General features: G+C 51.0%; 1 protein-coding gene across 1 annotated transcript; it reads right to left on the reverse strand.

Annotated features, from left to right (window-relative positions):
- Positions 1–1,735: 1,735 nt before the first annotated feature.
- On the reverse strand, positions 1,736–14,616 carry LOC145338583 (forkhead box protein P1-like). Its single transcript, XM_080182935.1, has 11 exons — positions 14,602–14,616; positions 14,145–14,280; positions 13,406–13,574; positions 12,529–12,621; positions 9,244–9,331; positions 8,259–8,333; positions 7,053–7,215; positions 6,321–6,397; positions 4,532–4,633; positions 4,306–4,427; positions 1,736–1,920 (listed from the first exon to the last, which is right to left on the reverse strand). Exons 1-11 carry the CDS (start codon positions 14,614–14,616, stop codon positions 1,866–1,868), a joined length of 1,095 nt encoding a protein of 364 aa, XP_080039061.1. The 3' UTR covers positions 1,736–1,865.
- Between the last annotated feature and the right edge of the window lie 180 nt (positions 14,617–14,796).

The raw sequence follows: 14,796 nt of genomic DNA on the forward strand, positions 1-14,796 counted from the left end.
CACGAGGCCCCTGTTGTACCATTTTGATTGTAAGTTTTTGGCAGACTTGAAACGGGAGTGTTTCAGATCTGACTTTTAAAGCTGTTCTCAGGCGCCCCCATACACACTCTGCCTGGAAAAAAAATAACAGCGATTCCAGATCGCGCTGTAGAAGCCTGTGAGCGCCGCTTAACGTGCCTGAAATCCTGCAGCCCCAACTGCGCACGCGCAGAAAAAAAACGATCGAATGCCGATCCCCTCCACGTCGCACCCCCACCCCCCCCCCAGGCCGGATAATGCCTCCCCCCTGGCCCTCAAAGACATTGCCCCCACCCTCCCCCAACATTACTCACCCCCCCCCCCTTATCCCCTCCACCCCACCGCCACCTAGACTGATTGAGGCCCCCTCCCCCTCACTGATGTCAGACAGAGTGGCAGCGGCCTCCCCCCAACCCCGCTCCCCCCCGCCCGCCTGCACACGCCCCCCCCCCCTCCCCCCACCCCCCCCCCCCTCCCCCCACCCCCCCACCCCCCCCCCCCCCCCCCCCCCGATCTCAAGCAGAGAGCCATCGCACTCCCGGCACTTACCCCCTCACTAACTGGAGTGCCCGAATCGGAGTTTTGTGGGGGATGCCTGTTGCTGGACGGGTGAACACGGCGGTAGAGGGGGGAGTTCTGGTAAGGTTAGCCGTGCAGCCCAGTAAGTCGATTTAAATACGTGCATTTGGTAAAGGGAAAGCCAGCACAGAGGCGGGGCGGATTGTGCTACTCACCTCACGCCCAACTTTACCACATTTTCATGCCTGAAAACAGGCCCACATTCTCTGAATCTATTACATCCTCTCTGAATCCATTACACACTCCCTGAATCCGTTATACACTCCCTGAATCTGTTACACATTCTCTGAATCTATTACAGACACCCTGAATCCATTACACACTCTCTGAATCTGTTAGACACTCTCTGAATCCATTACACATTCCTTGAATCCGTTACATACTCTTTGAATCCACTACATGCACTCGGAATCTTTTACACACTCTTTGAATCTGTTACATGATCTCTGAATCCATTACACACTCTCTGAATCTGTTACACACTCCCTGAATCTGTTATACACTCCCTGAATCCATTACACACTTTCTAAATCTGTTACACACTCCCTGAGTCCATTACACTTTCCCTGAATCTGTTACACACTCCCTGAATCTGTTACATACTCTCTGAATCCATTACACACTCCCTGAATCTGTTACATACTCTCTGAATCCATTACACACTCCCTGAATCTGTTACATACTCTCTGAATCTGTTACACACTCCCTGAATCTGTTACACACTCCCTGAACCTCTTACATGCTCCCTGTGCCCTGACAAGAGTTAACACATGACGGAATGTGAACCTAATGTGTGGGAATGAAGCTCCGGAGCTGATGCCTGTGTTTCTGAGCTGATATAGGATTTTTAAGACACGGGTTGATGGGTTTTTGATAAGAGAGGGGATTAAGGGTTATGGGGAGAGGGCGGGAATGTGGAACTGAGCCACGACAGATCAGCCATGATCTTATTGAATGGCGGGGCAGGCTCGAAGGGCTAGTTGGCCTACTCCTGCTCCTATTTCTTATGTTCTTATGTTCTTATGTAAGTTCTCTTGAGAAATGCCATGGAGGTGAATATTTGCTTTGCCCACACATTAACAGACAATGAATAGACTTCAGCTGTCATCTTTACTGAGGTTTTATTTCAGTTCTGCTCATTGACCAATCGATCCTGGAATGATCCCATCTGATAAATAAGAGGCTGATCTGGACGAATGGGGCGTTTTTCAATTCCTTTCCTTTCTCTCACACAACCCCCTCGGGGAATGAAGAGTCCGACAGCTCGATCACCTCAGGCTCTTGGCTGGTGCTTTAGTGGAGCTGCCATCTTCTTCAGCATGCCTGTTTAAACAGGAGCAAATAACAGGGAAATACAGGCAGAATTGATCAGACACAGTCAGGATTGTGTACAGTAATGTACAGGGTCTGTGTACAGTAACATATAGGGTGTGTGCACAGTAACGTATAGTGTGTGTGCACAGTAATGTATGGGGTATGTGTAGAGTAATGTACAGGGTTTGTGCACAATAATATACGGGATGTGTGTACAGTAATGTACAGGATGTGTGTACAGTAATGTACAGGATGTGTGTACAGTAACATACAGGGTGTTGCACAGTAATGTACAGGGTGTGTGCACAGTATGTACAGGGTGTGTGTACAGTAATGCTTTGGGGTCTGTGCACAGTGGTGTTTAGGGTGTGTGCACAATAATGTACAGGATGTGTGCACAATAACGTGCAATGTCTGTGCACAGTAATGCATCATAGTCTGTGCACAGTAATATACAGGGTGTGCGTAGGTAATGTACAGAGTCTGTGCACAATAACGTAAGGATGTGTGTACAGTAATGCATCAGGGTCTGTGCACAGTAATGTACAGGTTGTGTACAGTAACATGTCAGAGTCTGTGTGCAGTAGTGTACGGGGCTTGTGTACAGTAACACGTTGGGGTCTGTGTACAATAACATATGGTGTGTGTATATAGTAATGCATCAGGGTCTGTGCAGTGTGGTGTACAGGGTGTGTGTAGTAACACATCAGGGTCTGTGAACAGTAGTTTACAGAGTGTGTGTACAGTAGTGTACAGGGCATGTGTACAGTAGTGTATGGGGTGTGTACAGTAATGCATCAGGTACTGTGTACAGTAATGTATGGGATCTGTGTACAGTAATGTATCGGGGTCTGTGCACAGGAGTGTACAGGGTGAGTGTACAGTAATGCACCAGGATCTGTGTAACGTATGGGGTCTGTGTACAGTGACATATTAGGGTCTGTGCATGGTTATGTACCATTATAAAGAAAGGCTGGATAGACTGGGACTTTATTTCTTGGAGCGTAGAAGGCGTAGGGGAGGTCTATAAAATAATGCGGGGCACAGATCAGCTAGATAGTCAATATCTTTTCCCAAAGGTAGGGGAGTCTAAAACTAGAGGGCATAGGTTTAAGGTGAGAGGGGAGAAATACAGAAGGGTCCAGAGGGGCAATTTTTTTCACACAGAGGGCGGTGAGTGTCTGGAACAAGCTGCCAGAGGTAGTAGTAGAGACAGGTACAATTTTATCATTTAAAAAGCATTTATATAGTTACGTGGGTACGATGGGTATAGAGGGATATGGGCCAAATGTGGGCAATTGGGATTAGCTTAGGGGTTTTAAAAAAAGGGTGGCATGGACAAGTTGGGCTGAAGGGCCTGTTTCCCTGCTGTAAACCTCTCTGACTCTAATCACATCAGAAAAAGAAAGAGTCATAAAATTGCAGAACAAAAAGCAAGAGAAAGAGAGAGGAGTGAGCTTTGGAGCTTCAGAAACTGGAGCTGAAGAGAGAACATCGACTTAAACTGACGGAGGAAAAGGGAAAAGTTGGGAGGAGCGATGAGGACAATGCAGAATAATGAACCCATCCTAGTGGAAATCGGTTTAAATATGTCCAAGTGCTGCCAACGTTTGATGAGAAGGATGTAGAAGCCTTTTCATTTCATTTGAGAAAGCAGCTAAAACGAGTAAAATGGCCACGGACCACGCGGGTATTATCGACTCAAATAAAATTGGTCGATAGAGATAGTGATGTATTTACATTCCCGTCAGAGGAGGGATCTATAGATATTAATGAGGTGAAAAAAGCCATCTTGGGTGCATATGAACTGGGGCCAGAAGCCTACACACAACGGTTTAGAAAGATCCTGGAAAAGCATACATAGAATTTGAACGGACAAAGAGTTAAAAAAAGATGTATGACACTCTAAGGGAAATGGTTATTTTGGAGGAATTTAAAAATTCACTTCCTGACATAGTGAGAACTCATATGGAAGAGCAGAGGGTCAAAACTGTTAGATTAGCGGCAGAAATGGCAGATGATCATGAATGAGTTCATGAATCAAAGTTTGGTCTCCGACATCATTTTCAGCCTGTGAGGGATAGAAACTGGAGAAAAGAGAAATACTCAGGTGTTAAAGGTAAAGGAACTGTCAAGGGAGACAATAAAGTCAGTATACCCCAGGCTAAGAAAGGAAACATGCTCCACAGATAGGTTAGATGACTTGGCCATGCTAAATTGCCCCTTAGTGTCCGAAGATGTGCAGGTTAGGGGGATTGGCCATGCTAAATTATAAAGTTACAGGGCAGGGGAGAGGGCTTGGGAAAAATATTTGGACAGAAGATTGGGACAGAGTCACTGCTGTAAGTGACCTCTTATGCAGAATCGATGGTAAAATGAGAAGGTGTGTTTTACCTTGCTGCTTTCTGCCCTCGCCGCCGTTGGAATTCCATTTCATCGACCGTCCAGACAGACCCTTTCACATTCTCCACGCGGACGAAACACTTGTGCAGACTGAGGTTGTGGCGGACGGCATTCTGCGGCAAAGAGAAGGGCAATGTGAGGAGGCAGGGAGAGACACGCGCGTGGGAGACAGCCGCGGGGGATCGAACCCGGCAGCGGGTTCAGCTGCTGCTCCTACCTTCCAGGTAGCCGTGTTGTAACGGAAGAAGGCGAAAGTGCGAGTGAACCAGTGATAGATTTCATTCAGAGTCAGCTGCCTTTCCGCAGCTTCCAGGATGGCCTGTGGGTAAAGAACCAAAATTATCCACTCAAAACACATCACCCAAAACATTACAGACACATACAACAGACAGTGTTAGAGTGAGGGGTGTGGGATATATCAGAGTGTTACAGTGAGGGGTGTGGGGTATATCAGAGTGTTACAGTGAGTGGTGTGGGATATATCAGAGTGTTACAGTGAGTGGTGTGGGGTATATCAGAGTGTTACAGTGAGGGGTGTGGGGTATATCAGAGTGTTACAGTGAGGGGTGTGGGATATATCAGAGTGTTACAGTGAGGGGTGTGGGATATATCAGAATGTTACAGTGAGGAGTGTGGGGTATATCAGAGTGTTACAGTGAGGGGTGTGGGATATATCAGAGTGTTACAGTGAGGGGTGTGGGGTATATCAGAGTGTTACAGTGAGGGGTGTGGGGTATATCAGAGTGTTACAGTGAGGGGTGTGGGATATATCAGAGTGTTACAGTGAGGGGTGTGGGGTATATCAGAGTGTTACAGTGAGGGGTGTGGGATATATCAGAGTGTTACAGTGAGGGGTGTGGGGTGTATCAGAGTGTTACAGTGAGGGGTGTGGGATATATCAGCATGTTACAGTGAGGGGTGTGGGGTATATCAGAGTGTTACAGTGAGGGGTGTGGGATATATCAAAGTGTTACAGTGAGGGGTGTGGGATATATCAGAGTGTTACAGTGAGGGGTGTGGGGTATATCAGAGTGTTACAGTGAGGGGTGTGGGATATATCAGAGTGTTACAGTGAGGGGTGTGGGATATATCAGAGTGTTACAGTGAGGGGTGTGGGGTATATCAGAGTGTTACAGTGAGGGGTGTGGGGTATATCAGAGTGTTACAGTGAGGGGTGTGGGGTATATCAGAATGTTACAGTGAGGGGTGTGGGATATATCAAAGTGTTACAGTAAGGGGTGTGGGATATATCAGAGTGTTACAGTGAGGGGTGTGGGGTATATTAGAGTGTTACAGTGAGGGGTGTGGGATATATCAAAGTGTTACAGTAAGGGGTGTGGGATATATCAGAGTGTTACAGTGAGGGGTGTGGGATATATCAGAGTGTTACAGAGAGGGTGTGAGATATATCAGAGTGTTACAGTGAGGGGTGTGGGATATATCAGAGTGTTACAGTGAGGGGTGTGGGATATATCAGAGTGTTACAGTGAGGGGTGTGGGATATATCAGAGTGTTACAGTGAGGGGTGTGGGATATATCAGAGTGTTACAGTAAGGGGTGTGGGATATATCAGAGTGTTACAGTGAGGGGTGTGGGGTATATCAGAGTGTTACAGTAAGGGGTGTGGGATATATCAGAGTGTTACAGTGAGGGGTGTGGGGTATATCAGAGTGTTACAGTGAGGGGTGTGGGATATATCAGAGTGTTACAGTAAGTGGTGTGGGATATATCAGAGTGTTACAGTGAGGGGTGTGGGATATATCAGAGTGTTACAGTGAGGGGTGTGGGATATATCAGATTGTTACAGTAAGTGGTGTGGGATATATCAGAGTGTTACAGTGAGGGGTGTGGGGTATATCAGAGTGTTACAGTGAGGGATGTGTGGGGTATATCAGAGTGTTACAGTGAGGGATGTGTGGGTATATTTTTGGCATACATCTTGTCGTTGATATCAGTATTTGAGCAGAGATGTTACAGTTTGTAATGAATGTTTGTGAGATTCTTACCCATCTGATTAGTGCAGCATAAGTTAATGGTGGGCGCACATTATAAATTCGATAATATTCCAATGTTGGATTGATATCTGCAGGTTAAAAAGGAACATTGTCTCTGAATATATTATATTTCAAACAAACTCCATCTGAACTTATAGATCTTCCCTGGAGTAAGCAGTATAGCATGGTGGCACAGTGATTAGCACAGCTGCCTCACCAGCGACCCTGGTTCACTTCCCGGCTTGGATCACTGTCTGTGTAGAGTCCGCAACTTCTCCCCATGTCTGCGTGGGTTTCCTCCGGGTGCTCTGGTTTCCTCCCACAGTCCAAAGATGTGCGGGTTAGGGTGCATTGGCCGTGCTAAATTCTCCCTCAGTGCACCCAAACAGGCGCCGGAGTGTGGGGACTAGAGGATTTTCACAGTAACTTCAATGCAGAGTTAAGGTGAGCCTACTTGTGACACTAAGAAATAAACTTTAAAGCTTAGTGTCCAAAGATGTGTAGGTTAGGTGGATTGGCCATGCTAAATTGCCTGTTGGTGTCCAACGATGTGCAGGTTAGGGGGATGAGCAGGACAATTAGCTTGGGATTAAGAACATAGGACACGGCTGAGATATTCTGTCAGAGAGTCAGCGCAGACCCGATGGGCCTAATGGCCTCTGGCACTGTAGGGATTTTATGGTTCCATGGTTCTGTGTTAGAGTTACGGTTCGGGTTCGGGTCAACGTTAACCTGATGTTTTACCTGAGAAGGGAATGTTATATTTTTCCTGGAGTTGATTTCGGCTGAGGGACAGACTCTGACTGTTCCCAGCGACAGAGCTAGCTCCAATCCCGGGCAAATCCACGAGGAAGGATGCAGCAGGGTGGGATGTAGGAAGGTCCTTTCTTGAGATATCGAAGACTTTCTTCGGGGCAATGAAGAGAGAGAGAGAGTTAGAGTGAACGAGACATCTCAGCCCCACACCTCAGCAATCCGTATCCAGATTTAATAACAGGATCTGGATGTGTGAAGCTCCAGGCTGTCGATCAGCCACACGTCAGCTCCCCTAACAACCCTTCCCCCACCTTGCACCGAGAGTGGCACTGAGGACAACAACAGCATCATCAGTACTCTGACTGGAATCTGCTCTAAACCCCCCATCCTGAACATCTGTAATTCTGCCCCATCATTAACATCTGTCACCTCCACCCTGAACATCTGTAACTCATAGAATCATAGAGCCCTACAGTGCAGAAAGAGGCCCTTCGGCCCATCAACTCTGCACCGAACACAATCCCACCCAGGCCCTACCCGCATATCCCTACGTATTATACCCACTAACCCCTCTAACCTACACATCCCTGGACACTAAAGGGCAATTTCTTAGCATGGCCAATCAACGTAACCCGCACATCTTTGGACTGTGGGAGGAAACCAGAGGAAACCCACGCAGACACGAGGAGAATGTGCAAACTCCACACAGACAGTGACCCGAGCCGGGAATCGAACCCAGGACCCTGGAGCTGTGAAGCAGCAGTGCTGACCCACTGTGCTACCGTGCCACCCATGGTTGCCCGGACATCTGTAGCCCACCCCACCATAAACATCTGTAGCATCCCCTTACCTTGAACATCTGTAAACTCCCCAAACATCTGTAACCTCCCCCCCACACTAACATCTGTGGTCCCCACCCCGAGCATCTGTAACTCCCCCAAACATCTGTAACCCCCCCACCTCAAACCTCTGTAGTCCACCTGAACATGTCACTCCCCCAAACATCTGGAACCCCTCAAACCTCTGTAGCCCCCGAACATCTGTCACTCCCCCAAACATCTGTACACTTCCCCCATCATTAACATCTGTAGTTCCCCACCCTGATCATCTGTAGCCCCCCCCAAATATCTGTGACCCTCCCACTGCCTGCTCTGCCCACTCACCCAGCCGCTCCCCCCTCAGTCAGATACTCACTGCAGGATAGGGTTCTGATACTTTCATCTCCAGTTGTGTTTGCATAGCCTGCAGTCGCTCCTTCTCAAATCGCAGCTGTACAGAGAAAGATCCCAAATCAGGAAGTGGATAACTGGAATGTGGCAGCAATCCAGAACCTTCTCCCCCCTGGCCTGAGGGACAGATCTTTCCGTCTCCCTGTGGGCACCAGAATCCCGTCTTACACAGCAGTGAAACCCTCTATGTATCACTTAGACACCAACACCCCCCAACCCCAAAAATATACCCCCTCACCAACACCCCCACCCCATACACCCTCATAAATATACCCCAGCCCCCCCTCACCAACACCCCCACCCCATACACCCTCATAAATATACCCCAGCCCCCCTCACCAACACCCCCACCCCATACACCCTCATAAATATACCCCAGCCCCCCTCACCAACACCCCCACCCCATACACCCTCATAAATATACCCCAGCCCCCCCCTCACCAACACCCCCACCCCATACACCCTCATAAATATACCCCAGCCCCCCCTCACCAACACCCCCACCCCATACACCCTCATAAATATACCCCAGCCCCCCCTCACCAACACCCCCACCCCATACACCCTCATAAATATACCCCAGCCCCCCCTCACCAACACCCCCACCCCATACACCCTCATAAATATACCCCAGCCCCCCTCACCAACACCACCCTCAAGCTCCCCCCACATCAAGACCCCCACATCACCTCAGAATTCCCCCTCCAGCATCTCCCACACCAACACCCCACATGCCCCCAGCACTCACAACTCAGAAACAACACCCCCAGAAATCTCCCCTCTTTCTCACCCCCCACATTCCCTCCGACACTCCTCACTGACCATTTCTCCCACCCTGTTGCCCTCCCTGAGTTCAGAGATAGCAGTGTGTCTGTCTCTGGGGGGGGGAAGCTCGCACGGGCTGTGCCCATCTGTATTGACAGTAGGGTCAAAGTTCAGAGTGTCCGAACCTTTGACTGCAGCTGATGAACCTTCTCCGTTTGGATCAGGCACTGGGCAGTGCTGGTATCATTGAGGCAATGAATCTCATCCAGGTGCCTGAAACCAATGGAAGAGGAAAGAGTCAGCAATTCACGTACATTGTCTGCCTGACAACCACACAATCACAGCCAGTGCCGTCTGACTGACACCCAGCGCCACCCAACTGACACCCAGAGTCGCCGGGTTGATACCCAACTCTGACAGACTGACGCCCAGCGCTGCCAGGCTGACAACCAGCCCTGTCAGACTGACACCCAGTGTGATCTGACTGACACCCAGCTATCTCTGACTGACACCCAGCGCTCTCTGACTAACATCCAGCGCTCTCTGAGTAACACCCAGCACTGTCAGACTGACACCCAGCGCTCTCTGACTAACACCCAGCGCTCTCAGACTGACACCCAGCGCTCTCTGACTAACACCCAGCGCTCTCAGACTGACACCCAGCGCTCTCTGACTAACACCCAGCGCTCTCTGACTAACACCCAGCACTGTCAGACTGACACCCAGCGCTCTCAGACTGACACCCAGCGCTCTCTGACTAACACCCAGCGCTCTCTGACTAACACCCAGCACTGTCAGACTGACACCCAGCGCTCTCAGACTGATACCCAGCGCTCTCTGACTGACACCCAGTGCTCTGACTGACACCCAACGCTCTCTGACTGACACCCAGCGCTCTCTGACTAACACCCAGCGCTCTCTGACTGACACCCAGCGCTCTCTGACTAACACCCAGCGCTCTCTGACTAACACCCAGCACTGTCAGACTGACACCCAGCGCTCTCAGACTGACACCCAGCGCTCTCTGACTAACACCCAGCGCTCTCTGACTAACACCCAGCACTGTCAGACTGACACCCAGCGCTCTCAGACTGACACCCAGCGCTCTCTGACTAACACCCAGCGCTCTCTGACTGACACCCAGTGCTCTGACTGACACCCAACGCTCTCTGACTGACACCCAGCGCTCTCTGACTAACACCCAGCGCTCTCTGACTAACACCCAGCACTGTCAGACTGACACCCAGCGCTCTCAGACTGACACCCAGCGCTCTCTGACTAACACCCAGCGCTCTCTGACTGACACCCAGTGCTCTGACTGACACCCAACGCTCTCTGACTGACACCCAGCGCTCTCTGACTAACACCCAGCGCTCTCAGACTGACACCCAGCGCTCTCTGACTAACACCCAGCGCTCTCTGACTAACACCCAGCACTGTCAGACTGACACCCAGCGCTCTCAGACTGACACCCAGCGCTCTCTGACTAACACCCAGCGCTCTCTGACTGACACCCAGTGCTCTGACTGACACCCAACGCTCTCTGACTGACACCCAGCGCTCTCTGACTAACACCCAGCGCTCTCAGACTGACACCCAGCGCTCTCTGACTAACACCCAGCGCTCTCTGACTAACACCCAGCACTGTCAGACTGACACCCAGCGCTCTCAGACTGACACCCAGCGCTCTCTGACTAACACCCAGCGCTCTCTGACTGACACCCAGTGCTCTGACTGACACCCAACGCTCTCTGACTGACACCCAGCGCTCTCTGACTAACACCCAGCGCTCTCAGACTGACACCCAGCGCTCTCAGACTAACACCCAGCACTGTCAGACTGACACCCAGCGCTCTCAGACTGACACCCAGCGCTCTCTGACTAACACCCAGCGCTCTCTGACTAACACCCAGCGCTCTCTGACTAACACCCAGCGCTCTCTGACTGACACCCAGTGCTCTGACTGACACCCAACGCTCTCTGACTGACACCCAGCGCTCTCTGACTAACACCCAGCGCTCTCAGACTGACACCCAGCGCTCTCTGACTGACACCCAGTGCTCTGACTGACACCCAACGCTCTCTGACTGACACCCAGCGCTCTCTGACTAACACCCAGCGCTCTCTGACTAACACCCAGCACTGTCAGACTGACACCCAGCGCTCTCAGACTGACACCCAGCGCTCTCTGACTAACACCCAGCGCTCTCTGACTGACACCCAGTGCTCTGACTGACACCCAACGCTCTCTGACTGACACCCAGCGCTCTCTGACTAACACCCAGCGCTCTCTGACTGACACCCAGCGCTCTCTGACTAACACCCAGCGCTCTCTGACTAACACCCAGCGCTCTCTGACTGACACCCAGCGCTCTCTGACTAACACCCAGCGCTCTCTGACTAACACCCAGCACTGTCAGACTGACACCCAGCGCTCTCAGACTGACACCCAGTGCTCTGACTGACACCCAACGCTCTCTGACTAACACCCAGCGCTCTCTGACTGACACCCAGCGCTCTCTGACTAACACCCAGCGCTCTCTGACTAACACCCAGCACTGTCAGACTGACACCCAGCGCTCTCAGACTGACACCCAGCGCTCTCTGACTAACACCCAGCGCTCTCTGACTAACACCCAGCACTGTCAGACTGACACCCGGCACTCTCTGACTGACACCCAGCGCTCTCTGACTGACACCCAACGCTCTCTGACTGACACCCAGTGCTCTGACTGACACCCAACGCTCTCTGACTGACACCCAGTGCTCTGACTGACACCCAACGCTATCTGACTGATGCCCAGCGCTCTGACTGACACCCAACACTCTCTGACTGACACCCAGCCATCTCTGACTGACACCCAGTGCTCCCTGACTGACACCCAGCGCTCTCTGACACACAGCACTCTCTGACTGATGCCCAGCACTCTGACTGACACCCAACACTCTCTGACTGACGCCCAGCACTCTGACTGACACCCAGCGCTCTGACTGACACCCAACCATCTCTGACTGACACCCAATGCTCTCTGACTGACACCCAGCGCTGTCAGACTGACACCCAGCGCTCTCTGACACACAGCACTCTCTGACTGATGCCCAGCGCTCTCTGACTGACACCAAGCACTCTCTGACTGATACCAAGCACTCTGACTGACACCAAGCACTCTTTGACTGACACCCAGCGCTCTCTGACTGACGCCCAGCGCTCTCTGACTGACGCCCAGCGCTCTCTGACTGATGCCCAGCGCTCTCTGACTGACACCCAGTGCTCTCTGACTGACGCCCAGCGCTCTCTGACTGATGCCCAGCGCTCTGTGACTGACACCCAGTGCTCTGTGACTGACGCCCAGCGCTCTGTGACTGACGCCCAGCGCTCTGTGACTGACACCCAGCACTCTCTGACTGACACCCTCTCAAGCACACTTGGCGCTGACTGACTTTCACACGCAAAATATAACTAAACCTACTTTAGAAAGGTCTCGTAATCCTTGAACACCTGATCGCACCCTGGCCATTTACAGGAACCATGGAAGAAGAGTGGGTTGGATGAAACTGGATCGCTGTGGGAAGAACACAGGGATAATCACTGACAGTGACAGGCAACAGGAACACTCTCCCCACATATATATATGACACTACAACATGCTGTCCGCCTGTAGCACAGAAACATTGGGCCTGATTTGACCGCTTTGATTCTAAGTGCTGAATCTAGGTAGAATTCAGATCCAATTTGGAAATCTGTTCTCGGGCGCCCCCGTACGCACTGAGCCCTGAAAAAAAAAATTGCGGGTCCGAATCGCACCCGAAACGCTGCTGCTCCAATCGGAACCTTCAACTGTGACAAAAAATGGAAAAACACGTCCCTGTCACATGGGTCCTGGGCCAAAAAAAAGCAGCCCCGGGGAGTGATGGCCCCCACAGACATCGCACCACCCCCCAAAACATAATTGTCCCCCTTATCCACCCACCAACCCGTCCCCAACCAGACCGATCACAACACTCCTCCCCTCTTTCCTCCCACCAATCTGCCTGTAACACAGAACACAGACATTCTGCCTGTAACACAGAAACACAAATATTCTGCCTGTAACACAGAAACACAAACATTCTGCCTGTAACATAGAAACACAAACATTCTGCCTGTAATATAGAAACACAGATGTTCTGCCTATAACACAGAAACACAGACATTCTGCCTGGAACAAGAAACACACATCCTCTCTGTCTGTGACACAGCTTTCCATACCTGTGATCTGCCTCCCCTCACTGTCACCCTGTACAGATTCCTACAGGACACTGCATTAACAGCTCCATTTGGAGGAGGGGGTTGTGTGTAAGACTCACCGTCCTCTGACTGGAGGGGGAATGGAAGTTTCCCCATTTGCAGAGTTGTAACAAACAATGACAGGAGTTGCTCTGGATGGAGGGCAGCCCAATGCTGAGGCACAGATGTCTGTGGACTGGAGAGACTCCGTCTCCTGTCTAGACCAGCTTGTGAAGGTCTGGTTAAGCCCTGAAATCAGAATTCACTGGTCACTGAGAGAGGGAGATATAGTGACAGAGAGAGACAGAGAGGGAGACAGAGAGAGATAGAGAGAGAGACAGACAGAGAGAGGGAGAGATAGAGACAGAGAAAGAGAGGCAGACAGACAGAGAGAGAGAGAGATAGAGGGAGAAAGAGGCAGAGAGAGAGAGAGATAGAGACAGACAGACAGAGAGAGAGAAAGAGAGAGAAAGAGACAGAGAGGTAGAGAGAGAGAGATAGAGAGACAGAGAGAGAGAAAGAGACAGAGAGAGAGAGACAGAGGGAGAGAAAGGGAGATGGGGAGAGAGAGACAGAGAGAAAGACAGGGAGAGAGAGAGACGGAGATAGAGAGAGACAGGGAGAGAGAGGTGGTGAGAGAGATGGAGAGAGAGACGGTGAGAGAGAGAGAGATGGAGAGAGAGAGAGACACACACACACACACACACACACACACAGAGTCAGAGAGAGAGAGAGTGAGTGAGAGAGACAGTGTGAGAGAGATAGACAGAGAGAGAAACAGAGAGACAGAGACAGAGAGAGCTGTTAACTGAGTCTTACCTGGGGAGTTATCTGGGTTCACTCGGATATTAGCTGCTTTTAGGGTGAGCAGTCCCTGCTGATGGAGGTGGAAGATGTGTCGGTAATGGAGAGGGTTCAGGTGGATCAGCTGCTGGGAGCCAGTGTTGAGCAGTAGCTGTCAAGAAAGAACCATAGAATCACAGAGTGCCGACACTGCATGAGGCCATTCGGCCCATCGAGCCTGCACTGACTACAATCCCACCCAGGCCCTACTCCCGTAACTACATGTATTTACCCTGCTAATCCTGTGACACTAAGGGGCAATTTAGCATGGCCAATCCACCCTAACCCGCACATCTTTGGAGTGTGGGAGGAAACCGGAGCACCCGGAGGAAACCCATGCAGACACAGGGAGAACGTGCAGACCCCACACAGACAGTGACCCAAGCCGGGAATCGAACCCGTGTCCCTGGCACTGTGAGACAGCAGGGCTAACCACTGTGCCACGCATTCAGCCACTTTGTGCCACTATTAAGAGGCAAGTAAAGGATTAAGAGCCCAATGTCACAGACTCTGTAACCTCCTCAGCCCTTTCCCTCAGAAACCTGGACTACGTGGGACTGGGGGAGGAGGAGGACGAGGAGGATGGTTACAGCGAGGTAGATGGGGAGGGGATAAGGAGAGGCGAAGG

Source organism: Carcharhinus amblyrhynchos, unplaced genomic scaffold (genome assembly GCF_965287045.1).
Source record: "Carcharhinus amblyrhynchos unplaced genomic scaffold, sCarAmb.v2.hapA chromosome_102, whole genome shotgun sequence".
In the NCBI taxonomy this organism is placed as follows: Eukaryota; Metazoa; Chordata; class Chondrichthyes; order Carcharhiniformes; family Carcharhinidae; genus Carcharhinus; species Carcharhinus amblyrhynchos.